This window comes from Lagenorhynchus albirostris, chromosome 21 (genome assembly GCF_949774975.1).
Source record: "Lagenorhynchus albirostris chromosome 21, mLagAlb1.1, whole genome shotgun sequence".
In the NCBI taxonomy this organism is placed as follows: Eukaryota; Metazoa; Chordata; class Mammalia; order Artiodactyla; family Delphinidae; genus Lagenorhynchus; species Lagenorhynchus albirostris.
In genome coordinates this window covers 24,685,654-24,713,357 of record NC_083115.1, presented here as the reverse complement: position 1 = coordinate 24,713,357, position 27,704 = coordinate 24,685,654, and the positions used below count along the sequence as shown (strand labels likewise).

Genomic DNA, 27,704 nt, shown 5'->3' with positions numbered 1-27,704 from the left:
AAGAAGATGTGGTACCTATATACAATGGAATATTACTCAGTCGTAAAAAAGAATGAAATCTTGCCATTCGTGACAACACGATGGAACTTGAGGGCATTATGCTAACTGAAACGAGTCAGACAGAGAAAGACAATTACCGTATGATCTCACTTTTATGTGGGATCTAAGAAAGCCAAACTCATAGAAACAGAGAGTAGAAGGGTGGTTGACAGGGGCTGTGGGTGGGAAAATGGGAGATGTTGGCAAAGGGTTCAAACTTCAGTCATAAGATGAATAAGCTCTGAGGATCTAGTGCACAGCATTACGATTACAGTTAACAACACTGTATGGTACACTTAAAAGTTGTTAAGAGACTACATCTTAAATGTTCTCACCACAAAAAAGCAACGGTAAGTATGTGACGTGATGGAGGTGTGAGCTGGCAGACGGCGGTGATCATTTTGCGATATGCACCAAATCAAGACACCGTATGCCTTAAATCTACACAATGTTATATGTCAGTTATAGCTCAATAAATCTGGGAAAAAAGGTTCAAATACCCCCCTCCCCAATTAAATAAATCAAAATAAAGCCTAAATAAATTCGTAACACTGGAAGAAATGGACACAGACACTCCAAATCAAGTTGGGAGGTCTGCTAGACCAGACATATTATAGTAATTTCAAAATTTCAACTTGTTAATAATTCCCATGAAATTTAATCTCTACCGGATCAGTGGAAAAAACAACTTGAATGAGCAAAGCCGTGCTACCAAAGCCAGATAAAGGTCGCAGAGAAGAGAAACAGAATCCCACGATAAACACTCACATGGTTCTAAATAAACGTGTATTTAAACACAAATCCCATCCAGCAGGAGAGAAACAACGCGTCCTCGCAGAGTAATCATGCCCCCCGAGGTGCCCCTGATCCTGACACCCACCCCCACCCCCGGAATCCGCCTTCAGAAGGAACGGCTCCTGCCCTTCCAGCCCCTCGCGTCCCAGGGACCTGCAGCGGCTCCAGCCTCAGGACTCCTGGGATGGACGCTCATCCTCCAGGGCTCGCCTGACTGCCGTCCTCCAAAGAGCCTGGACCCCAATGCCTGCAGGCGCTCCTCCCAGGGCTCCTGAGCCCCCCAGTCTCCCCCCAAGCTGGGCTAAGCCCTAGTTTTATGGTCTGTTTATGGTCCAACCCCTCAGGGTGTGAGAAGTAGGACTGCTCGAATCTGTGGCAACAGGGGATCAGCCCAGGGTCTCCCGAACCAGGCTGACGATCAGATTCTCCCTGTGGTGATGGTGACACCGGCCCCCAGCCTGGTGACAGCCACACCACACCGAAGGGGCATGCACCTCACTCCATCCCAAAAGAGAAGCCCCGAGGGCCTCGAGCAAGGGCAGGATAAAGGCCTGCACTGAACGCATCCCTTTGAGGAACACGGAGAAGCCAGCAGGAGGACTGACTGTGCAACGATGGCGGGTGGCTGTCTGTCTCACACACTCCTTTAAGGACCAAGCGAGTCACAGGTGCCTCGGGACGAGGGGTGATAAAAGCCGATGAGCCTCGCGTTCTGCGAGGCCCGGTGCAGAGTGACACTCCCTCGGCCCACCCCAGGCGCGGCCGTGGCCCCTGCCGCCCCGCAGACGCGCCTGGGTCCCGCTCACCGTCTGCCCTGGCGTAGATGGCCACGGCCCCGTTGACCAGGCCGGCGTACAGGCTCTGGGGCGTGCAGGCCAGGCTCATGACCGTGGATTTCTCGGGAGCGAAGAAGTGCTGGAGCCGCACCTTCTTGGAGCCTTGGCTGCTTTTATAAATGGAAATGCTGGAAAAGAGAAACGGCAGCTCATGGGTACGTTTGCTCACGGGAAGTGCAAGCCCGCCGAGCAGAACCACGTTCGACCTTCCTGTCCATCCCCCGCAGCCTGCCACTCCTTCCAGAAACGTCCCACTTGGCCGTGGTGTAAAGACTGCTACCACTTTGATCTCCCTCTTTTTTCTTATAAAAGAGAAGTTCTGCGTTATTAAACAAACAAACAAACACCTTAGTTCTTCCTGTAGATCTAGGAACTTCCCATCAGGAAAATCATCGTAACTCTCCTTTATACTCTGACCATGTTCCGTGTGAGAATAACACAGAACAAGGCTCTGTCTCATTGCAAAGTGTAAGAGTGACATGCACTTTACAGCATGAACAAGGATGAAGCGTGTCCACGGCAAAGGGCAGGAAGAACTAGAACTTTCCCCACAAGGAGCTGCTGCCCCCCTGGGTTTCCTAGGGTGACTTCCTCAGTCACTGGCTCCTTCAAAGTCCTGGACCCAACAGTCTCCACCCGCGTCCCAACAGAAGGGGGTCAGGGAGGGGCCGGCGGACTCCACCGCCTCGCGGCTGGCAAAGCCGAGGGGCCCGTGTGCAACGCTCACCTCCCCTCCTCTGTCCCCAGGCAGACGGTGGGGATGCCCAGCACTCGGCCCCCCGTGCTCTCGGGCTCCCGGGGCCTGTCCTCTGCGGGCACATACACCATGCACAGGACACGGGACTCCACGTTGAAGCACTCGATGACCTTGGGGCTGGAGTTTTGAAAGGAGACGATGGCTATCTGACCCATCTGACTGGTGCAGCTTCCGATCTGGGGGGTTCGGGAGGGAAGAAGTGGGCTGCAAGGGGCTCCACAGCACGTGCACGGCTGACACCCCACAGCCACGGCAAGATCCGGCTCCCACGTGGGAACCAGCTGGCCGATGAGGACCAAATAACCTTTACACAGTCTGCTCACAGAGCCCCGCTCCCTCTGCAACATGTTTAATTAGGTCATCTTTTTCTTTTAATTTTAATAACAAGAACACAGCTTTGTTTTTGTAAAAGTCACATTTATATCCTTTAAAAACCACACACCTAGCACCACAGGATGGTAAAGGCCTATCCGTGCACAGTTCAAAGTCTGAAAAAGCAGGCTGGTGTCAATTTTAAACCAGGCCTTGCCTGAAGAAACAAGGGCTTAAAAAGAGACAAAAAGGGGTGAGACTGGATCTCAAAGTGGGTCCCCGGCATTTAACACATCAGGGAGTGTTGCTGTTTTTCTAGAACTTGTACTACTGCTGCCATGATATTTATGAGCCCCCTGTTTGCTGGATCACTTAGGAACACTCGGCAAGGTTTCTTTCCCAACTTAAACCTAAATTTGATTGTCTTTTCAGTGGGAAGGAGCCGGATCCTGTTACCAGGGAAGAGCATGCCTGGCTCTACACGAGAACGCTCGCCTGGTCCCGGGCAGTGTGCGTTCTTCACAAATGCCTCTTCTTTTCCATCAACATTGAGGATGTCATGACCCTCTCCTTATTCTAACGGATTTTCCCCTTCTGATCAATAAGCACCCTGCCTTTCCCGGGACAATGTCGAACTGCCAGGCCCGCTCGGGCCTACAGGAAGCGGGGGTCTGACCCGGTGCAGGTCCTGAAATGGAAAAAACCTCCTCTAAAATTCAAAAGCCCTGAGGGAATTCAGCCCATCCCTTCGTTCTGGGCTGAGTGCAGAGACCTATCAGCTCATCAGGCTGTTTTCTTTCCAAAACTCAACCAGGGACTCCAAGCAGGCCAGCGCTCTGGCTGTGAGACGGGGCGGGGTGTGTGGGGAGTTACGCGGGGTCAGGACACCCGGGAGAGAGCCAGGTAGGGCTGCAAAAGGACAGAGGGCCCATCGTGGAGGAGGTCTGGCGGCTCCCCACAAGGGGGGGGGGGCACCAGGAGACCTGAAAACGCACCACAGAGCAATTCCTCTGGCTTGCACGAGCCAGCAACGTCTACTGCAAACGCAGGACCGTTCAAAGGCAGCGCTTCATTTGGAAGAAACTCATTTTAACTGCTAAGTCCCCAGCGTGAACAGCCAGCATGGTCTTGGAAGAGAAAAAACTCCATGCCATTTAACCGCCCAAACTGAAAAAATATTCCAATGCTTCTATTAGTTCATGGACTTTGGACTGAATTTAATCTAGTTAAGTTTTACAGGAAAAAGAAAAGAGAGAAATGTTTTAATGCCTTAGAACTCAACACCTTTTCCAAAAGTGATCAGCCCCCTTTCCTGTTTGTGTCCCCCATGTTTATAGACACAATTTGGGACACACCAGCCACAGCGAGCTATCGGACCACTCAACTCTGTCATTTCTCATCTCATTAGCTGTGGACATGGATTCTTCGTGAACTTGCATTAAAAACAAACAAAAAGGGGCTTCCCTGGTGGCGCAGTGGTTGGGAGTCCGCCTGCCGATGCAGGGGACGCGGGTTCGTGCCCCGGTCCGGGAGGATCCCACATGCCGCGGAGCGGCTGGACCCGTGAGCCATGGCCGCTGAGCCTGCACGTCCGGAGCCTGTGCTCCGCAACGGGAGAGGCCGCCGCAGTGAGAGGCCCGCGTACCGCAAAAAACAAACAAACAAAAAACAAACAAAAGCATCTTACCCACAGGAAACCATGAGCCGTGGAAAACGAGTCTGGCTGATTCTCATTATTTAGGTAAGGCTCAGGATTATAAACGGCACATTCGATCTAAAGGGGAGAAAAAAATCAAAGGCCCGAATTTCAAATGGGACTCAGAGGAGGCCAGAGGGCACGTCTCACAGGGATGACAGCGTTCTGACATAAACCACGGCAACTCCAAAGGCTAAGAGAGGGAAAGATTGATGTGTGAGTCTCAGAAATTTGCTTTTTAGAAGCAACACCTAAGTGTGCCCCGGGTAGCTGCAGCTCTGGGTTGAGGCCACACCGACAGGGCCCTTGCCTCTCCCGGGGTGCAGGTTCTGCCAGCGGGAATGGTCCCCATCAGCTGAGGGAGCTCCAGGGAAGCCCAGGTTCCAGGACTGAGTGTCGGCCAGAGACCAAAGTGAGAAAGGAAAATGCATTTCTTAGAGAAAGACACACCCACACGTCTCTGCAGTGTGTGCACACCGGCCGCAGTGCTAGAGTCCACTGCACAGGGACACTGACAAAACGCCACCCGCAGACGGGGTCTGCTTCAGCCAACAGCGGGCACCATGCTTCGGGCCACCGGAAGGTCTCCAATTATGACCACGTGGAAGCCGAGCTGCCCAGCGACGGGCACGGAGCTGCCGGACCTGAGCCACGGGGCCTGATCGCGGGGCCTCGGAGGAAAGCCCAGCACCGGCTCCGCATAAGCAGCCTCTGGCTTCAGACCACCACCCTCCTAAATGACTTCTACACAGATGGGCCCCGGAGGGGCCACGCCCAAGGCTGCCCCCGCGCCCCTTCCTGGTAACCGCCCGCCGCCCGTCACCTTGAACTCCTGCTGCTTGGCCACCGTCACGGGCATGTGTCCCACGAGGAGGGGGTGCCTCTCCTTCTTGATCTGATTCCCGTCGTCCTCCACGTAGAACCAGCCCAGGTGGTTCTCTTCCTCTGTGCCCGCGCCGGGGGAAGGGAACAGAGGTGGGCAACGAGCACAGGCCCGGGGGCAGGGGGAGAGTCTGGCCCCTACTTTGGGTAAGACTGGAGAACTGAGGGTTTTCCTTCTGGAAAACAGCACAGCCTCTTCTCACGGGGGAGGCTGCAGACTTGCGGCTTTATGAGGTAAGCGCTCTGCCCTGAGTCTAACGGACGCCCACCGCCCCGTTCCCGCCTTGTGGACCAGCCATCGGCTGGGGGCGGGGGCACTGCGAACCATCAAAGCGCAAACCACCTGGGTCTGGTCTGTTTTCCTCTGTCCCTTTTTCAAACTAGCTGAGATGTTTAGATTCAAACACCAGGGACAGAGTGAGAAGTTTTCTAACATGGCACAAAACCATGGGACAAGAAAGTACGACGAAATCAAGAAATGTTTTACTACAAAGCAAGTCATCCATCTCAGCTTTGAAAACGTGACGCATCTGAAGACAAACGGGAGCTTATCCTCAGAGCCTATCCGTGTCCTTGTTCACAGGGTCACCCCGAAGCTGGCCTGATAAACCACTGAGTCATTCGGGGAGGGAGGGAGCCCTGTTCCGAAGATCACATCCCGGATGGCCTTCGTGCCACCAGCCTCGGATCACAAGGCCTATTTCTCTTCCGTATTTTATTTTCGGTTAACATTTCGGATTGTTTTGCACCTGAATGAGAGTTTTACACACACATGGACGCAGGACATCCCCGTGTCCTGAGTAACAGACCTGTGTGTGTGTAAATAACATCCAGGTATCTTATCCCGCCCACCCATCTATCTAAATGTTCGCTACACAGATCAAAAGAAGGCAAGGCTAAAGGGACGTAGGGACAAGAAAATGATCAGTCACTCCCATCTCTGATAGAACCACAGGACTTATTTTTCATGCTTAGAGGGTCTTCAGGGACAATTCGGTCCACTCCTGTGTTTTATTTCACAGGTGAGGGGTGAGGAAACAGGCTGAGACGAGCCATCACCTTCTCATCCTGTGGACCAGACCCGGGACTGGGTCCTGCCTCACAGGCCACAGACTCAGAGGACTTTCACTTGTGTTGAACCATCTCAACTCATATTAATGTTTTGTTATAATAAAAGTGAGGGTTTTTTCCCCTACAACCCTTAACTTATAACACAAACGTCTTAAAAATCGCTACACTAGGGTTGATTTTTCCCACGTGGAAACATTCTTTCAGGTGAATGGATGAACCTGTTGTAAAGTTTACTTCTCAGCCGTGACCTCATCCTCTCGGGCGTGCATTTCATCAGAGAAGAGGAACGGGCATTGTGCCTGGTTCGAACATGCCTCATTTAGCTGAGATCAACCGGCTCTTACCGAGGGCGAGCTTGGCCATCTGCAGGTTGTTGATCCAGGACTCCTTGATGGCAGCGGTGAAGGTATTGAACACGGCAGTGAAGAAAGTCGGCCGGCCGCACCTGCCGGGGAGAAGAAAAGACACTGCACTCCACGCAGTGGGCTCCGTCCTGTGAAACCCAATCACGGGGCCTGCCCCTCCGATACAATCCCCAAACCGCGAAGACATGCACGTCATGACAAAGGGCCCCGTTCTCGGTGCTGGCCCGGAGGCTCCCTTTACTGACTTGTCCTGTTTCCCCGGGAGCTGTAACTGGATCCGACAGCAGTCGGCCGCTCTGATCTCCTCTTCCTTCTTCAGAATAAGCCTCTGTAAACCCGAGGTCCAGTCGTGGGCTACCGACTGGTTCAAATTCTAGGAAGGAGATGCACAAGCACACGTAAAGGTGTTAATAAGACGGGACCATCCCGAGGGAGAGAAAAAAAGGGATGCCGAGACATGAAAAACCCAGGGAGACCAGTAACACTCATCTGATCAGGAAGAAAGCACCTTTGGGAGGCGGGTCACGTGGTGCTGGGACATTCCTAAGAGAACTGACGCTCAAGTCAGCCTCCGGATGAACAAAAGTTACACCCAAAGCGCTTCACCTTCTCCGAAATAGGAGAAAATACACAATCAGATGGATTCTTAAAGTAACATCAGTTCTTGCTTTTGACAGAACCGGGAGGGTGGGGTCACGTGCTGACAACGACTTAGAAATTAAAAGAGAATTTGAAGCCACGTGGCTTCGACCGTCACCTGATAGTTTCCTTTGAGGTTTCCAACCAGTTGAGTGATTTGACCGATGACATTTAAGTCATGCAGCAAGTTTTGTAAATCTTGATACAGCTGCCCCGGCCCCATGTAAACTCTGTCTGCAAAACAAGACAACAAAAAGCACAAATCTCAGGCGTGTTCACGCCGGGGCTTGAGGAAGGAGACACAAGAAGGGAGTCTCGTTCATCCAGATTTTTCTAAAAGTGAATGTTTTCAAGTAAGTAGATGCTTTTCCCTTTCCGATCTTTCATTTTGACATAATTTTAGACTTTACAGAAAAGCTGCAACAGCACAGAGTTCCCTGCACCAGGTCTTGGATGTTAACCTTGCAGAACCACAGAAGCATCGTGCAAAGCAGGAATTCCCATTGCTGCAGCAACTCCAACCAGCGCGGGCTCTACTCAGACCTCACTGGCTTCCCCACGGAGGCCAGTTTCCCAGGGACGTGAAGGCGGGTCCCACGACGCATGAAGCTGTCACACCTCCATAAGTCTCCTCCAGTCTGCTAGGTCAGTGCCTCAAGGCCATCTCTCTCTCATGACCTTGACATTTTTGAAGGACGCTGGTGAATTAGTCCATCGGATGTGTCACAATTTGTATTTTTAAAGCACCGTTGATGTAATCACTATTAGTAAAAGGTCCCTGGTCTCTAGAAATGACCTTTAATTGCAACCAAAGTTTCAACAACCGCGCTCTTCCCAACGCCAACCTGAGCGCCCCAGTGAGCCTTCTCTAAACGTTTTTCTAAAAGGATGGAGAGGAGGCCTGCAATGAGCTGAGTGGGTGCACAGGCTCCCAGTGCCTGCGAGAACAGCACCCACCGCTGACTCGGGCTGATCGCTTAGCCAAATGATCTAAGTCTGGGGGGACATTAAGCAAACAGTTAGCACACAAAGAGTTCTGAAGCTACTGGAGGGTTTCGGGAGTGAAGTGGGTGGATGGTGAGGATGGTGACTTTCTACGCACCTCAGTGTAACACTTGCCTGACTGGTGGAGTCATCTGGAAGCCCTGTGTGAGCAGCCATCCCAGGGGGGACAGTGCAGAGCTTTGGAGCTGATTTAGAACTCTGCCTTCTGTGTCTGTAACCAAGAGCATCATAAATGAATAGGTACCTGTAAAGCCTCTTCACTCTTTATCAGAGAGTAGGTAAAGTGCAAGGTTCAGACAGAGACGGCAGAACAAGAAAGAAAAGGAAGGAAGGAAGAAAAGGGCAGATTCCCCTGTGCACCTTCTGAACGCACAGGGACGCCCTGGAGGTGGGCGGATGGTCCTCGGTGTGAAAACAAGAAGGGCTCGGGCAGCCCCAGGGCAGCCGCACTCGGACTCCTGGGTCACCAGGAGCCTCCTGCCAACCCGACACACTGGACTGATGCCGTTCACCACCCGGCAGCTGGGACCCGACAGGCCCAGCCTGTCCAAGCAGAGGGAGGGCGGGGTGGGAGCCGGGGAGGACGAGGCCCAGCGTCCAGGGTGGTCTAGAGTCACGTGTTGGAGCAGAGAGGTCGGCGGGCGCCAGGGACAGGCTCTGGAGACGGGGAAGGACAGGAAACGGGAGGTCACAGGACTGGGCCTGGTTCCTCCTTAAAGCTGCGTTCACGAGGCCCCACCAGCCCCATCCTATCTCATCAAGGATAAAACCAACGCTGCCTGAGTCACCCCATCCCCAGAGGGAGAAGAGGACTTTTCCTGGCGGGTTAGAGAATCTTCCTTATTGGGCAGATAGAGTTTCTCTGCCTTTACCCAACGTGAAAACATCTCGAAGTTCACACGTGTGGTGAGCGTCAGAGATGCTTTATGGAAGGGCACGCTGGGGACACAAACACACAAACAGCGAGTAAGACGCTAATGAACCCAGAGGACGCGCACGAAACACCACAGCATCCGCTCAAGTCACACAAGACAGAACAAAGAGCCGTCGTTCTTTTCCCAAACGTTACTTTCAGTTTAGGAAAGAATCTCTTTTTCTGGCTACATTCATATAAACAACAGACCTGCAAATCAAGAATTTTGTTGGGTGGACTTCCTACCATCTGGTCACAATGCCCAGCGCCCTGGGTTTCTGGGAGCAGACGGCTTCTCACTGCGCCCGTCTCCATGGAAACCCCTGCAGTTTGGCTTGAAAATTCAGGGTTTGAAAGCTAAGTGGAGTCCATGTGGCCAAGGAAACAGCAACACTGCCCAGAGACTCCCCGTGGTGCGGACTCAGGCCCCAGTGGGTGTGGACCGGCTGCAGCTGAGGCCGAGGCCCCTGCGTCACACCAGCCACCTGGGTGGTGGGAGAGTCCGGGCCCAGGGGTCTCCAGGCAGGAGGCGCGGCAAAGAGGAGTAAACGGGGTACGGAGACACTGCAGACGGAATCCAACCCAGAGACAGTGGGTGGTTCTGGGGTGGCGAGAGGGATGCAGGGCGGGGGCTGAGTAAACACCCCACTGAACGAGAGAGGCAGACCTGCCCCACCCAGCAGTCAGCAGGCCTCGGGACAAGCTCTCCTTTCCAGAACTTTCATTCAGAAAAGTTTGATACCTTACAAATCAAGGACTTTCTTTTTACCGAGGAAGAACGGACTGTTAAAAATTACACATCTTCAGGGCACAGTCTGGCGACCGGATATGCACACTTCTGTGGGAGCCTCTCTCCCACCCTCCCGCCTGGACTGCGCGGTGGCCTCTGCCCCGCAGACCAGCCGCCGCCGAGCACCCTGTCCCTCTCGGGCAGCTGCTTCCGCATGGGGAACACACTTCTCTGCTTCCTCTGATGGCGACGCTGGTGCCTACAAAGGAGCCCGGGTCTAACGGGGAACTTTCCCTCCTTTTCCTTCCAGAATGGAGTCGACCCAAAGTCGCATCTGCAGCTGAAAGAAAGCTTGACGCCCTGCAGAGCGAGCATCAGCTCCGGCCCTGGACCCTGGGTCCAGGGCCCCTCCGTCTGCCTCAGAGCTGGCCTCACGTGCAGCCAACCTCATGCAGGTTGGCCTCACTCAGAGCTGGCCTCACTCTTACAGCCAACCTCATGCAGGTTTCACTTCTGTTTGTATCATGAAGAGCACCTCCTCCCTGCCCCTGAGCACCTGCTTCTTGTTTATTCTTCACACTTTGTCTTCAGCTGGGATCACTTCTCCGGTCTTCGGTTTTATCTGCCCTTCTCCCACCCTGGCCTCTGCACTTGGCTGTGGAGACCCTCCCTGCGTCCCCAGAGGGGCTCCGTCCCCCGCACCCCCTGCCCAGATGCTGCTCCCTGGAGTGTAAGGATGCTTAGGGCTCTTCCGGCTTTTTTTTTTTTTTAAGATTTTTTTTTTTTTGGATGTGGACCACTTTTAAAGTCTTTATTGAATTTGTTACAATGTTGCTTCTGTTTTATGTTTTGGTTTTTTGGCCGAGGAGGCATGTGGGATCTTAGCTCCCGGACTGGGGATCGAACCCGCTCCCCCGGCATTGGAAGGCGAAGTCTCAACCACTGGACCGCCAGGAAAGTCCCTCTTCCAGCTTACTTTTTTTTTTTTTTTTTGCGGTACGCGGGCCTCTCACTGTTGTGGCCTCTCCCGTTGCGGAGCACAGGCTCCAGACGCGCAGGCTCAGCGGCCGTGGCTCACGGGCCCAGCCACTCCGCGGCACGTGGGATCTTCCCGGACCGGGGCACGAACCTGCGTACCCTGCATCGGCAGGCGGACTCTCAACCACTGCGCCACCAGGGAAGCCTCCAGCTTACTTTTAATCATGGCAGTAGCCCCCTCCCTCGTTCCTGAGCTGCTGTACCCACTGCCCCGGCTTCCCCCTTCACAGCCAGATAGCAGGGATCTGGGCACCTGTGTTAGATTTCAGCCTACAGGGGACACGCCGTAAATGCTTCAGGATGGGAAGTGACACTGTCAGGCTGGCCTTCCATTCTCTCTGCAAAGTTCCTGATGGCAAACAAGGGCCCCATTTCCAAACAGGGGCGCCTGGCTCCCTGGAACTGCCATCTGTTCCCCTGCAGGCTGCCGGCAGGGGCGGGGGGCACAGGGCAGACCACCGCCGACACGCACGTCAGCGCCATGTCCACCACGGCTCTCCCTAGCCTGCGTCCCTGCCCCACAACAGGAAAGCTCCACAGCTGGACGCTGGTCCAGCCGCTCAGCGCCCCAGAGCCCAGGCCGGTCCTGTGCCCCTACAGTGTATCTCACTGTGCGACAAAGAGGCCCAGCTACGCGTCTGGCTTTTACTGCCCATTTTAAGGATTAAGTAACGAAGTGGAGAGCGATGGGCGCGATTTTTACAAGATGGCATGTATCAGTATTTGCACATGAAGAAGTGCTTCCCTTTAAACCAGATCTAGCTGCTTCTCACCTGTTGAAATGCCTCAGGAACCTCTCCTTGGGAAGCGTTTGCTGCTGGGTGGTGAAGGTTTCTCCTTCTTGTGTAACGTGACTCTCTGAGGGTCCGGCAGCTCATCCCCCCAAGGCCCCTGTGGCCACGGCCCCTCACACCCTCCACGGCGCCCACCTAGTACAATTCCTTGCAAACTGGGGGCGCTTTAGGGCCCACTTGTGGGAACTAAATGAAGAAAACACTCTACAGCGTCACCTTATTTCTAGCAAAAGGGCAATTTATTTTCTCATAAACCCACCTCCTGAGAAAGCGTGGAGCAGGGTGAAAATAAGACGCTATTAGCACAGAATTTTGCAAAGTCAGTTCCGGGGCCTGGAAGCTTAAACCAACCCAGGGAGCCCAGCTTGCAGGGCCCTGCACTAGAGGGAAACGTTTAAGGCCATCATGTGTCACAACTCAAGGACACGGAGGGTGCAAAGCAAAGGCGCGCAGCAGGGTTCATGCTGTCTCCGCCGCTGAGTAACAGATCCAATCTTGCAGCACTGAGCTTCAGAACAGAGTCGTTCAAACAGCAGAACAGTCACATGAATATCAACGGGGAACAGGACTTCTAACTTAGCTGACGGGGCTTGAGTCCCGTCTTCCAGCGCATTCAGAATTAGCGAACTTTAGTTTGTTAAAAACCATTTTTTTTTAATCTAGAAGGCATTTTGAAAACCATCTACTCCACACTCCCCTTTCACAGCTCAGAGCTAAAAATTAAACCCACTTTAAGGATGAGGAAACTACAGAGGCACGCACTAAACCAGGATCCCAGGCAAACATCTGCGCCCACGGCGCTGACTGCGTCTCTGCCAGCATCGCCCCTGATCTCCAGACTCGGTACCCAGAGCATCCTGTCCCCCGCCCGCCCCCCACACTGTCTGTCCACTTGGCACCTCGACTGGTAACACTCTGCACTTAACACTAGTGAATTGTGTTCACCTGTATCATTTTTTTCTGGGTTCCGCATATAAGTGATATCATATGATATTTGTCTTTCTCTGACTTACTTCACTCAGTATGATAAATCTCTAGGTCAACCAGAGGGAAAGAATCAGGGGGAAGGATAGTTAGGGAGTCTGGGATTGACATGTGCACACTGCTATATTTAAAATAGATAACCAACAAGGACCTACTGTGTAGCACAGGGAACTATACTCAATATTTTGTAATAACCTATAAGGTTAAATCTTACAGGGAAAAGAACTTGAAAAAGAATAGATATATGTATAACTGTATCACTTCGCTGTACACCTGAAACTAACACAACATTACATTGTTAATCAACTATACTCCAAAATAAAATAAAAAGTTAAGAAGTAACATGTATCTAAGACTATTCAAAGAGTTTTGGACAATGTGAACACCAGGATGGGCAGCGACTCTGCAAAGCGCCCTTCCCAGGACAGCTGGACCGAGAACATGTCCTCCCCGGGAGTCTCCCCACCTGGATACCGGCACCAAGACACCAGCCAGTCAAACTCCCACTGTCACAATCTGCTGATGACACAGACCTGTTAAGGGACGAATGGGCACCTTAATTCTTTCTCCTCAAGAAGCCAGCATTGCCTAAACATTAACAATCCCTTGCACTCTGCTCTCCTTTATTCCAAGAGACAGATATTCTACTGCGTTATCAGCAACTGTTTTGTTTTCCTTCTCTGACCTTAGCCTTGGTTCTCCTGGCGTCCGACCACACATGTAATGGAAACCATAAGAGTAAGAGGATCCTTGGATGGAGATGGATCCAGGGTCCCCGATTCTACAGCAACTTCTCAGGTCTTGAGGTCTATCTGCGGACCACTCAGTGGTCTCGGTCCTGCCTTTAAGGACTTAGCAGTATCACCAGTTGTAAAGCCAGAGTGAGCAGCTAGATAACCTGGAAGCAAAGTTCTCCTTAAACTCAGAATGAAGAAAAAGATGTACTCTACAGAGTGACATTTTCTTTTGACAGACAATGAGGATTACGTATCTGCATTTGCCACAGCTGACAGGAGCTCGAGATAACGTCTAGGGCCATAGCTGACAGGAGTGCGAAATAACATCTAGGGCCATAGCTGGCAGGAGCTCGAGATAACATCTAGGACCATAGCTGACAGGAGCGCGAGATAACATCTAGGGCCATAGCTGACAGGAGCTCGAGATAACATGTAGGGCCATAGCTGACAGGAGCTCGAGATAACATGTAGGGCCATAGCTGACAGGAGCTCGAGATGATAACATGTAGGGCCATAGCTGACAGGAGCTCGAGATAACATGTAGGGCCATAGTTTACAGGAGCTTGAGATAGATAACATCTAGGGCCATAGCTGGCAGGAGCTCGAGATAACATCTAGGGCCATAGTTGACAGGAGCGCGAGATAACATCTAGGGCCATAGCTGACAGGAGCTCGAGACAGATAACATGTAGGGCCATAGCTGACAGGAGCGCGAGATAACATCTAGGGCCATAGCTGACAGGAGCTCGAGATAACATCTAGGGCCATAGCTGACAGGAGCTCGACATAACATCTAGGACCATAGCTGACAGGAGCTCGAGATAACATCTAGGGCCATAGCTGACAGGAGCTCGAGATAACATGTAGGGCCATAGCTGACAGGAGTTCGAGATAACATCTAGGGCCATAGCTGACAGGAGCTCGAGATAACATCCAGGGCCATAGCTGACAGGAGCTCGAGATGATAACATGTAGGGCCATAGCTGACAGGAGCTCGAGATGATAACATGTAGGGCCATAGCTGACAGGAGCTCGAGATAACATCTAGGGCCATAGCTGACAGGAGCTCGAGATAACATCTAGGGCCATAGCTGACAGAAGCGTGAGATAACATGTAGGGCCATAGCTGACAGGAGCTCGAGATAACATCTAGGGTCACAGCTGACAGGAGCTTGAGATGATAACATCTAGGGCCATAGCTGACAGGAGCTCGAGATAACATCTAGGGCCATAGCTGACAGGAGCACGAGATAAGGTCTAGGGCTCAAATGCAGCAGGAAACAGTCCAGGTTCTTTCTCGCGTGTAATATTTTACAAATTAAGTCATCCTGCTTTCTGCTTTTCAATACTGCTGACTTGAATCTTATTCTAAGTTGGCTCAGTACGAACCATAAATTAGAAGTTGAACGTGAGAACACAGTGTTCCCTGTAACACAGCATCTACTTCATGGATCGAAGTCATCCTTGGAGATCTGAACACAATGAGGCAATCTTGATCACAAATCCACCTTGGGATTGCTTCCATTGTAATACCCACAAAGGCATTATTTTTGTTCACAAAACCAAGACATAAATAGGATTTGCTATACTTCCAAGTAATTTAAACGGATTTTTAAGAACATTTAACACACAAAGTCTTCACGTTGCTCTTACTAAGTAAAATTTTAATCCATCAAGTCAACTGGGAGACCGCTTCTCCCTCCAGCCCTTTCCCACTCTGTCCCCCTCCCAAAACCACTCCTCAGCTGGTCCCTCCTTACAAAAGTCTGTGATACAGTTTGGTATTTCGATTGTTAGTTGAGACGGTATGCATGTTATTTAAACAGAAGCATGATTTTTTCATCAGCAATTCAGGAGTTTAGGAGCACATGCTCAAGGAACTAGCATCCCAAGCAGACCACCAAACCGCAAGACTGTTAACATCAGGCGAAGAAGAAGAACAAACAATAAAAGAGATGCCCCATCAGATGGGACCCAACAGTCACCGCGACCTGTTCCTGTAAACCCAAATGAACGTGCATGTTCGCTCAGAAAAGCTGCATCTTTCAAAAGCAGCCTCCTTCTGACCGTGTCAGAAACACCACAGTCTAAAAGGTCGCGGAACACAGGCTCCAGACGCGCAGGCTCAGCGGTCATGGCTCACGGGCCCAGCCGCTCCACGGCATGTGGGATCTTCCCGGACCGGGGCACAAACCCGCGTCCCCTGCATCAGCAGGCGGACTCTCAACCACTGCGCCACCAGGGAAGCCCTGACACACTTATTTTTAGTATTATAAATTTAAACATAAAGGCTCATTTTATATATAAAACAATTTATGGAAAGTTCCCATTCACTGTACTCTAAGTGCTCCACAATTCAGGGGCCAAGGCCAGTGAGTGAGTAAATTTAGCCAGGCTTTACTTGGATAAAAACAAAGCAAAACAAAAAGAAAACAGAAGAAGAAAGTAATGATTATGACACCAAGTTCAAAATCTAGAATCTTCAGACCGTTGAGTAACAATAACTGTATTATAAGACCGTTGGGCAAGCGCCGGGACCCTCTTCCCCCGATTCTCTGTGAAAGGCACAGGCGGGCACCACCTCCGTGGAGACCGAAGGGGAAGGGGTGGCAGAGTTGAGAGCACCACCCAGGCCCACGCTCTCTGGGACCTTCTCTGCATCCACTCAATGCAGCCTCTGGAGAGAGCAGGGCCCCCGCCGCAGCTGCTGGCGGGAAGCGCAGGACAGGACGCGAACCAGGAAGATGGAATGCATCCCAAGGGCAGGGCCCCCGCCCCCGGACCCCGACCGGGACAGGCTCAGAGAGGAGCCTCCCGGCTGGCACGTGTGTCCACCTGCGCCAGCCAATGTTAATAAGCACAGGCTCTAGGACCGTGTCACCCGACAGATTTACCGTCTTAACCAGGTCTCCTGACACGGTGAGGGGCTGAGGACCGAGCAGGTTACATCAGAGCCAGGGCGGCCCCAGACCTGCAAGCGCGTCCGAGACGCATCACTCACTTGGCTTGGCGCCGGCCACCACTGCCAGGCTCTCGGGCGCGGGCACCACGGGACCCCTGCCATTCTCCCCCGCGCCCTCGCCGCCGCCGTATTCTATCACTTCCACGTGCCCGAGAGGGACGCTCCACTTCAACAAATACCTCTGGCCGGTCGATGTCAGGGCACCGCTGTCATGGGAGGTGCTGCAAGGGGCAGAAACCCTCGTGTCAGGCACAGCCAAGGAGTCAGTCACGGGACGCCTCATCCCCTGGAGACTCAAGAGAGACGCCTCTGAACTGCGGGCTTGGGTGCTTCTGGCGTTCCCACCAGGACTGACCACGCGGTTCCACAGTGGGTTTTCAGAGAGTATAAATATACCCAATTTTTTTTCTTTTTTTTTTCTTTTTTTTGTGGTACGCGGGCCTCTCACTGTTGTGGCCTCTCCCGTTGCGGAGCACAGGCTCCGGACACGCAGACCCAGCAGCCATGGCTCACAGGCCCAGCCGCTCTGCGGCATGTGGGATCTTCCCGGACTGGGGCATGAACCCGTGTCCCCTGCACCGGCAGGCGGACTCTCAACCACTGCGCCACCAGGGAAGCCCAATATACCCAAATTTTATAAGAAAAACCATCAAAAACATGTTTATAGAGAAGCAACTAATGAGAAAGGATTTGAACGATGATACGGACAGGAACCATAGCTGATTCAGGATGGCTAGAAACGGAGTTCGGTTCAGTTTCCAGCTCTGACATCTGCCTGATGTTTACAGAGAAAACCCACCCACGCGCCCCTCAGCTCCACCAGCAGTGAGTCGGGGACCCTCCCTGGACCCATGCAAGTCACAGGATGAGAGGCTGAGCTCTGCATACACATCTGTCCAGAGTGAAGGGGAAGCGAAGGCATCCGCTCACCGAGACACAGACCGCCTGTGACCACAGAGCTCCCCGCGGAGCCGTGCATCTTACTGGACGTTGACCTACTGGGCGCTGACCTACTGGGTGCTGACCTGCCGGGTGCTGATCTCCTGGGTGCTGACCTGCCGGTTGCTGACCTACCGGGCGCTGACCGTGGCGCACATGAGCACGTCATTCAGCATGAAGAGCCGGCGCTCCTTGGTTTTCACGATCTCCCCCCGGTCGTTGTAGACGGTTTCTACCACGTCGTCGGAGCGGACGAGGTAGCGACTCCCGCTGCTGAGAAGCTGGACGTTCAAAGACCACCGAGAAAAAGAAGAACAATGAGAATGAAGCCTGGCAAAATACACGAGCAGACAACGTCAAGGTTTTATAGATTCTTTCTTCTCTACAGATAATCCTTATATTCCCAATCACGCTTCGTGCACGTACGGTATAGAGTTCAAAAAGTGGCTTTTTTTTTTAAGGAATCTACACAGTGGCAGGGATCTAACTTCCTGATGTGAGCAGTTTCTCTGGCTATGAGATGCTCACGCAGCCACGGGGGCTCCGCTGGTTTTCACCCGTCACTCAATGTGCTCTCTCTCTCTCAGGGACTCCTAGGAATACACGCTCCGATCCTTACAGACGGTCGCCCCAACCTTTCTGTTACTCAGGACGCCGTATCAACCGGGAATGTCTGGGATTTTACTTTTCCCAAGGACAGCAAACTGAAGAAAACCTCCTGACTGCTCATGGTTTGCCACGTTTTACTTCTCTGGGCCAAACAAAGGACTCTTGGTTCTCTGGAAAGAGGCTTCATATTTACTAGTAAAGTGACATAGGTCATACAGAACTTATTTTAGCCGTTCAGCCCAGAAGGAAATCCGGAGTCCTTGGCCCAGACGTCCACACGGGCCGGCCGACCTCACGGGGATGAGGCTGCAACCTCACCAGCGCAACGGTAAGCAATGCGTCACCTCTGAGGGCCCTCGGACTGTCAGGGGTTCCCAGACATTCGGGTACCATAGGGAAGCAGGATTTTAAACAACATGGGCCACCTCGAGAATATCAGCGAAGGGAATTTTCTGCCTGTAAAAATTCCTGTACAAATCCTTTGGAGAATCAGGGAAAACCGAAGCTTAAAACATATGACAATAAAGTTCTTGTAGTTACATCACTGGATGTCAGTATCCAGTAGGAAAGTACCCCTGCTGACAAAACAGAATTATTTAACACGGCTCATATCCATTAACCTCTTCCTGTGGACTAGAGCTTCAGATAAAACCGGCAAAGCCTATGTGAAACTGGATTATGGTGGCAGGAAGATGGTTTTGTAAATATGAAGCTGAGGTACAGCTGTGCTGAAGAACTGCTTTCATGCTGTGTTCTGCGTCCCTTCTTCATGATAAATACAGCCCAGTCCACGCACCATGGATACAAGTAAGAATGCACGTGAGTATCTATGCTTCAAGTAGGACTAGGATGAAACGCTGCATTTTGAAAGTAAAATTTGGCTAAAAGAGTGGCTCTTAACCTTTTTGGGGTCCTGGGTCCATGTGAGGACCTAGTCAATCTGCGAGCCCCTTTCCTGAGAAAATGCACAGACTACGAAGGCTCTGTGCACACTGTGCAGCGTTCGTGACCCCGAGGCTCTCCACGGACCCTCAGTCAAGAACTCTGGGCCAAGGGACTGGCCGAGAGGTTCCAGGAGGTTAGTGATAAGTGGCTCAGAGGGCGAAGGCTCGTTAGCATGAAGCAGGGCAGCCTCAGCACAGAGAGGAAAACTCCCAACCTTGTTCAGGTACCGCTCGTTTATGGCTTTTGCGATCTGTTTGATTTCGCAGCGTTGATCAGCGTCCCTCTTCCTCTCGTTTAATTTCTCCGCCAGTGTCTCGAGCTCCGTCAGCGCCATCTGGAGGGGCAGCCGGTCGGGGTGTCCTCGGGGCGTGTTCTTCAGCATGTCCTTGAGGAGGAACAAGGCAGAGGGGAGGCGGACGTGTGATGCGGGGGTGGGAGCAGCGGGCGGTCACCGCGCACCCCCGCCAACAGCATCCCGCGACTCTGGCAGCCGGAGGCTGGCCCTGGCATCCACTGCTTCTGGGGAATAAAGTAAGCCCTGGGAAAGGGTAACAAACTCAATGAGTCACAATCTGGCTGAACTTTCAAAGCTCCTTTTGCAAAAACAAAACTGCCTTATTAAACGGGGATGGGAATGGAAACAAGACACCATTTTCCAGGAAGGGACCCATCCCTACTGCGAGCTCGCCAGGACCTCAGAAATCTCTGCTCTCTGGTAACGGTCAGGCTGCTGTTCTCAGCGTGAGCCAGACCAGTGGACCCACCGACGGCCGGAGTCCCCTTCCCGCCGGCGGGTCTGCGTCCTGAGCGCCCAGCTCTGAGCCGTTGGTTCGTGCGGAGCGCGGCGGCCCTGCAGGAGCACAGCACAGGCACCAACGGCACCGCGAGCGTGGTGAGAGCCAACTCCAGGCTCTGAGTCAACTTTCGAGGGGGACGTCTAGGCGCCAGGTGCAGTCACCTTGCCAGCTTCGCAGAGGAGGGCGAGCCAGACCAAGGCCTCCCTGCCCGGGCCACCCGGCCCGCCCGCCCCTGGGAGCTTCAGCAGCCCTATCTTCTTAAGCTTCCTGTTCTCTTCGGTCTGGAAAGAACTCGCCTAACGATCGCATGTTCCCCGTCTGAATGAACAACACACACTGCTCCACGCGATGGTTTCCCTGTGAGCCACGTCAAACCCTACAAGCAAAATGAATCATCTTCACAGGAGCTCTGGTACCAGCAGCGCAGCTGGGTCGCGCCCGCCCGGATCCCAGCACCATCCACAGAACCAGCGCCGCACGTGGACGGACAGCTGAGCGGAGGAAAGGGGGGTGCGCGGCGGCTGCCAGGCTGTTACTTATTGGGGTACAATACGGGGGAGAACACGGGAGTCGGGATAAAGACAAAGGCTCCTGGGGGACTGACCACGTAGTGGAAACCGGCAGGCCCAGAAAAGACACGGCCACAGCCTGATCCCGAGCTCTGGGGGACGGCTATAGGGTCATCGCAACTACAGGTAACAGGCCCCGAGAGCCAAGGAGGGTCAGGTGTGGTGAGACAAGGAGAGGCAGGGGAGCAGCCGGGGGTCAGAGGCACGGGCCCCTCCACGCCATCCCCCTTCACCGCCCCCTCGGCGCACGCGGACGCAGCAGGGCTCGGAGCTCGGCGGGAGGGAAGCGCCTGCCCATCTCCCACCCCGTTCCTCTCCAGGACCAACTCCCAGGAGCATCTTACCCGCAGAGCAGGGTCCCTGCACACGGACCTGAAGGTATCTCTGAAGTACAGAAATACAGAAGTACAGACACCGCCCCTCTCTGACGCCGACTGCGTTCTCCTGGGAACCAGCCCTGCTCTGTCTGAGCCCCCTGCCCCTGCGAACTGCCTGTGCTCAGACCGCAGGAAGGACTGAACACCTGCCCACGGGAACCGCATTCACACCAACCTGGGACCAGCCGTCTGGGTGCTGTGCCGCCATCAGGCCGGGGTGAAGGCTGTTTTCTGCCCTGGAGGGTCGGGGGCGTGGGAGGGGACGAGCCGTACAGGAAGCTCTAAGGGACGCGGGAAGGGCCAGGCCCAGGGGCCACGTCTGTCCACGAGGACGTGTGCTTAAACCAAAACCCTGGAGTCTATCGTAACTGGATTCGGACTTTAAGAATTTTCATCTGTTTCTGCTCAGCAAACTGAAACATTTAGAGGGAAGTAAAAATAAAAATAAAAGGAAAGAGCAAACTTCTTACAAGAACCAAGTTTTAAAATTTGGAACCGTGTGACGGGCGGGCCCAGCGAGGCCTCGAGGCCTTTGATGCACCCTCCATGTCCCTGGGGATGATTTCAGTTCATCTTTCATCACTTTTAATGACTAGGGGAGCCAACAAGTCGCCTGATTTAACTCTAGAAACGAGCTGAGTGTTCCCTGAGAAACCGGAAGAGGAGGAGGCCACTGCAGACCCTCCTCGGAAATAACCGATTCAAACGCCCTGACGCTCATCTAAGGAGGGTGAGCCCTGAGCCCGCAAGGCGCGCGGGTCCCAGGTCTCAGGGGCCTGACAGCACATCACACGGCAGGGCAAGGCCTTCCTGATCCGACGATGCTTTATGTCTGCACTCAAAGCCAGCTCTACTCTTCAGATCAACGCACGTACCTAACTGAGAATTCTTAGTCTAAAAAAACGTAGGGCCGGAGTACCTGGGAAATCTCTCTGCACAGCTCCCGCGCTCCAAGCAGCGGGTCGGCTCCGCGGCTGACCGGCAGCTTTCTGGGCCTGCCCCTCCCCACTGGGCACACACCTGACCCCAGAGCAGGACCCTGGACATCTCATGTCTACCTGCCTGGTGACCAGCCCGCCTCCCCCAGGGCACGAGCGCGTGTGGTTAATGAAAACTCCCTCGGCTTTGCCCCCGTTCAGGTCCCTGGCCCGGGGCCCCTAAAGCCCTCGGAATTTCCTGAGGGATGGGGGGAGGGGCGTCTGGTGTTCATAACAAGTCCCTCTCACCCCCCCCAGAGTCTATGCTGACGAGGGGGGTCCCGACGGGCCCAGGAGAGGAGCTCAGCATGGGTGGGGGCCAGAGGGACCGGCAGCTGCAGGCTGGGGTCTCGCCGCCCCCGGTCCTGCCCTGACGTCAGCGACCCGGGAGCGGGGGCAGCTGAGAGCCTGCCGTCTCCACGAGGAGATGCTCGGACACGGAGGGACGGACGACGGCACGACGGGACCGCTGGCCGGATCGCGCGGGAGGCCTCACCTGGAGCAGCAGGATGAACTGCGGGAACCTCTGGATGGGCTTCATCATCAGGCTGTGCAGCGTGACGCGGTCGGGGCTGGCCTCCTGGCACTGCTGCGGGGGACAAAGGGCCGGCACTCGCGGCTCCCGCCTGGACGCCGCCCCGGGGGGAGCTCGCTCCTGCTCCCCTCTACGGAGAGGCTGCCTCCAAACCTGCTCCAACACCTTCTACACCTCACACACCGCCAGTGCACGCTGACGTCATTCAGGCTGCGGCGAGCCCTGGCTGGTTTCTGAACTGAAAGCTTCAGTGTTTTTATCTGATGTTTTAAGAGCCATTTATGAGCTCATTTCAATCCTCTAAGAGTCAAACTAGTTTCTAAGATTCTACAATCACAACAAAATGCAGCTACAAAAAAAAAAAAAAAAAGAAAGAAAGACGAAAGTGACAGAATCCCAAGTTGGAGTAGCACGGGCCCCTAAAGGCACCCGCCCTGCACCTGGGGCACAGCACCTGCGGCTGCCGCGGCGTGTCCTGCATTGGGACAAACCTCCCCACTTCAGCCCTCGCTCTGCCGTGGAGATTCGGGGTGTGGCTGGGGCGTGTCCGTGTCCTGGCAAGTCTCCCCAAGGGAGGCCGGGGGGAGGGAGGCCAGGGCCAGGCGCCCCCTTCCCTCCGCAGGGGAGGCTTCTCTGGCAGGAGGGGACGCCCCAGGCTGACCATTTACAAACTGGGGAGGAGTCCCCAGCTCTCTCCAGCTGAGGGGCCACGCGGTGCGGAGCCCAGAGCCCGGCTTGACCTCGTGGACACCAGGCGCCTGGGGTAGGACAGGGGACTGGATGGCCTGCCTTCCTAGGCCGCCGGGGGCTGGCGGCCTGACGGTGGGGCTGCGGTGGCCTCCTGTCAGGTACTGTCGGCACCAGCAGGACCACAACAAACTCCTCAGAAAAAGTATACTTTAGGTCGTCCCGTGTTTCCTTTCTCCTGCTGTGACAGAGGAAGGCCAGAGCGCCGACTGCAGCTTTCCAGAGTGGGGTCGATCTAAGGACGGGCCACCTCCACCCGGGTCCTGCCTCAGCGGGAACCACCATATCACATGAGAGGGAGCGGGTATAGCTCAGCCTAAATAAGCCTTCACCCTGGGCGAGGACACCCACCAGGGTTCACTGTGCAGGTGGCAGAACCTTCCAAGAACACAGTTCACATAACAGGAACAAGCTTTGGTCCCAGGTCATAATGCAAACTGGAGCCTCAAGCAGATGAGACTCCGGCCCCGGCCCCGGCCCCGGGACTCAGTATCTGAAGGGGAACTTTATGCTGGTTCCACGGGCAGAGAGCCCTCTGGGCACGTTTACGTCCCAGCCTGTGACGGGCGTCTTTTGACAGGGATGCCGCTGATTCAATGTCACCCATCGACACCCGATGTCAGAGAAGGAGCGGACCATGCAGCCCCCCTACCCACCGCGGGGGCTCATCTTTAGGGGGTCTGCTCACTGCCTGACCCAAAGAAGCCACGGAGCCCCCGACCGACTCCAAAGCCCCCTTCTGTTACTCCTAACGCTGTGCTGAGCAACAGCTGGCCACTTGGTTCGGGGTCTGATCTCCACTTTCCGACCCCTCCCATCTAGCCACATATGTCTAAGGATGTGCAAATGAAGGTTATTTTCAAAGAGCTATGTTGTCACTAAAAACTTCATCATCCTTTCCAGCACTGATCCAACACCTAGGGTCCTGTTGGTGCTAAAACCTTTACAATAAATAACATGATACATTTAGAGGGAAGGTTTGGTGAAATTTCACTACAAAGTATTTTGACATCAAACCTGTTATCAGAGGGTGATGAAACACAAAAAACATTTTAAAAGTGCCTACCTTTAAAAATTCAAGAAAAGCAGGTTTTGTAGCACACGTTTTCTTAAGGATTGCCACAGCTGTGCTAAAATTATTCACATATTCACTGTAAGCATCCAGCACCATGGACTTAGAAAACTGCAATACAAGAGGAAATTGAGAAATGTTAGTAATGCAGCGTCCACCTGCTTCCTCTCCAAGCTCACAATGAAAGGCTGGAACCCGCGCTAACGGTAACCGCTCGGTCACTGTGATGTTTTCATAGGATAAACTTCATTATGACTGTGTGTGATCATTGTTTTCTTAAGCAGACTTGCTAGGGTTTTTTCAATGGCTGGTTGATCTTATTTGCCAATGCTCTTTAAGGCTGCCCTGCTCAAAACTGTGGCAAGTTTGGGTTTCAGTTAAGAAATGTTCCTGACTACACTCTACAGTCGTATAAAGATGGTGTTTACAGACACCCTCCTTTAAATTCCTGCTGACTGGCATTTTGTGGATTTCACCTCCAGGACAGAATGTCCTGCACCTCAGCATGTGGAGGTTCCAGCATCCTGACCTAACCATCCCCTTGAGATGCCCAGGGGAGGACAGCTGACCACACCTGTTTCCCCAGGCTGAGGGGCAACGCCACATAGGCCCACTGCCCAATTTTCCCAGAAGCGCAAAAGTTTCCAGAGGCAGAGACATTGGCCTCACTCCCTTTTATGCTTCTAAGATCCCACATATTCTTGAGGACAGACAGCGAGTCCGATAAGTAGATGTGGGGCCACTTAGAGAAGAAATGCTTTCATCTAAATTATATATTTTTAAAAAAGATTTTCTTCTACATTAAAAAAATGTTCCCAAGGTAAACATTTTAAGGACAGACTAAGAGTTGAAACTAATATATAAAATAGGCAGAAATGCAATAAAAAAGTAAATGTCCAATATCTCTTTTTTGTTTTTCATAAAGATCACTGAAGGGGGTTATGCAAATTCATTTTAGTAAGAACTCTCTTTCCACGTTACGTTCAAAGCATACTTTATATACCTCATTAAGCACACGCACAGACTATATAGAAACAAGGTTTCACGTATCACATTACAGCACTCCTCTAAGTACACGGACACTTAAAATTCTTTCAAGCTCTTGTCTCTTGACAGTGCTGTGCTCAGTCAACTTCAGAATCCCTCTGCTACCTCTAGACAGAAAACTAGCCAGTCCGCAGTGTGGACGATTCACAAACGGGCCGAAGATAAATGGCTCGGAGCCACCCAGCGCTGGAGCTCAGGGCTGCGGCAGCTCCTGCTGGGAAAGGTCAGCGCAGCTGTGGGACCAGCTCGCGTCCCCTCGCGTCCTGTGTCACCGCGGGGCCCGGAGGCTGCGCCCGCACAACGGGACACCAGGTCAGGGAGCACAGGGCTGAGGGAAACAGGTGGGTATCTTCCCACAAGGCGGTTCCCAGGAGGGGTGAGACCCTGTGAGGGCTTAACGCCAACAACCCCACAAAACCGTTCACAAGCAGGGCCCTGACTCGGCGACGAAACCATCATCAAGGTGCCTGTGATGCCTCCCAAGCTGGACGGTGTGTAGTCTGAAGTGTTCCAGGGGCAGCTACACCGGAGCCTCTGGACGTTTCTCTCTACATCCTTCCCCTGGGCGCACACGCGTGCTCAGCTTCCCGACCTCAGACCGGCCCCCGCGGAGAGCTCCGCAGGGTCGGCCGGGGCGCTGTGGGGTGCAGCTGGGCTCAGGCCGGCAGGACACCCACCCTGAGGCATCCGTGGGAGAAGGGAGGGGCCCTGAGCCCAGGGGAGACCCACAGACCCTCTGGGCACGCCAGCTCGGTTACCGAGGCCACGAAGACGTCTCCGATCATCTCCACCGAGTCCCACTCGGCCACGCGGCTGGCCAGCGCGATCTGGAACATGCAGTGGCACTGCAGGACCTCCTTGACCCGGTAGAAGACCGTCTTCAGCTTCCTCTCGCTCAGGATCTTGGGCTCCATCTCAGACAGCGGCTTCTCGTATTGCTGAGGCAGAAACGCACAAGGACGGCCCAGGCTTTTCTCAGGGTTCATGAAAGAACGCGGAGAAACTCACCTGTGCGGCTACGTTTGTGCCCAAACAGACCAGGCGACCTTTGATGTCAATACACAGACACAATTCTCAGATTCTTTTAAGAATTTTGCCAATTTGAGTATTTTATAATTCACAGGTTCACGAAACATATCCGTTATACAACGTGGCGTTTAGATACCTCCAAAATCCTCTTGAGGGCATCCACGTAGCTCTTCTCACTGTCGACAACCGAGCCCAGAATGTATCTTCTTACGACCTGTTGAGAATTTGAAAGACAACAGTCAAAACCTGCCGCAGAAAACACAACAGATAAATGTGACTTCTGTTGAGGCTTGTGGACAAAAAAGTTTTTTGTTTTCAAGACAGTACATAAATGAAAACTCCCAAGGCCTTAAAATATATTAGTGCATTAACTACCTACCACGATGGGCACAAAACGTTGGTTCCCCATCACTACAATTCTGTTATTTGTAAACCTCAAATCATAAACCACAACTACAGTAACACAATTAAATCACGGCATTAACAACAATTTCATTCACTCATCCAACAATCATGAACTGAATTAACGGGTTGGATTTTATGTGCCGAGCATGGAATTACATGGTATTTCATGTATACATTAAACATAGGAAAAAAACCTTCCAGTCTTGACTCAAAGAATGCTATTACCAACACATCTAAAATCATTATTCCAAAGTTTTTAAAAAAAAAACAACTTTTGGAAGGTGGAGGTATAGTTTTGTTTTGTTTTGAGGCCATTCGAAGCCTACAAGGCTAGGAACGCAGACAGTAAATTACCAACGTCAATTCCAGGTGCAAAAACTCCTCCAGACCCGAGATGCCTGCATTTCAAACAGTGACATCACTTTGGGATTTGTTTTCATGACTAGAGGACACGCAAGCACAAGTTTCTGGCTGTAAGATGCCTGTTTAAGGCCAATGACGACACTGGGCACTTTTGTCCAGTTTACACACCATTCGCAAAGTTGTTTTTGCCAATAAATGGCAAGTGGAGCATAGAAAGGACAAGGCTGCTCCTAACCCCACCCCCGGCAGCCCCATCCCAGGAGCCGCGACGCCACCTGGCGGCAGAAGGCACATCCTCGGGGCGCGCCTCTTGTCAAGTCACCGACATCCACAAGGGAGCGACTCCTCTCCTTACAGAAGGGCTGCTCCTTCACAAAACGAAGGCAAAAAGCAACCTTCAAGGACACTTAAGGAAGAAAGTGATGTGTGTAAAAGGCAGATGAGTCTGGAATTAAAGCACAAGCACACGCGGCCGCAGCGATGACCCCTCCCTCTGAAACGAGGGTGGCACCCCACGACCCAGACACCCCCAAAATGCGGATGGTCAAATGTGGACCAGCCTTCTCCCAAAATTCAGATTCCCACACACTGTCTCAACTCTGGGGTCAGGATATTTCAGGATTTGGGCGGGGGGGGTCTCACCTAGGAATTAAATATGTTTTTTTAAGTCCTGAGATGACACTAATGTATCAGGTCAAAGGACCTGGAACTGGTGTTACTGAAAAATACAAAATAAAA

At 52.9% G+C, this 27,704-nt stretch overlaps 1 protein-coding gene across 10 annotated transcripts in view; it reads right to left on the bottom strand.

The window, feature by feature from the left end:
* Positions 1–27,704, bottom strand: part of ARHGEF10 (Rho guanine nucleotide exchange factor 10) — an 88,970-nt gene that overhangs the window by 19,210 nt on the left and 42,056 nt on the right. For all 10 annotated transcript variants that reach the window (XM_060136308.1, XM_060136310.1, XM_060136312.1 and 7 more), the window contains 14 exons: positions 26,335–26,412; positions 25,928–26,107; positions 24,117–24,233; positions 22,265–22,357; positions 19,263–19,433; positions 17,630–17,775; positions 16,595–16,776; positions 7,511–7,626; positions 6,999–7,126; positions 6,733–6,833; positions 5,259–5,380; positions 4,427–4,513; positions 2,398–2,603; positions 1,641–1,798 (listed from right to left, as the gene is read on the bottom strand). In XM_060136308.1, coding sequence (XP_059992291.1) covers positions 1,641–1,798; positions 2,398–2,603; positions 4,427–4,513; positions 5,259–5,380; positions 6,733–6,833; positions 6,999–7,126; positions 7,511–7,626; positions 16,595–16,776; positions 17,630–17,775; positions 19,263–19,433; positions 22,265–22,357; positions 24,117–24,233; positions 25,928–26,107; positions 26,335–26,412 — 1,885 coding nt within the window. The remainder of the gene's footprint in view (positions 1–1,640; positions 1,799–2,397; positions 2,604–4,426; positions 4,514–5,258; positions 5,381–6,732; positions 6,834–6,998; positions 7,127–7,510; positions 7,627–16,594; positions 16,777–17,629; positions 17,776–19,262; positions 19,434–22,264; positions 22,358–24,116; positions 24,234–25,927; positions 26,108–26,334; positions 26,413–27,704) is intronic.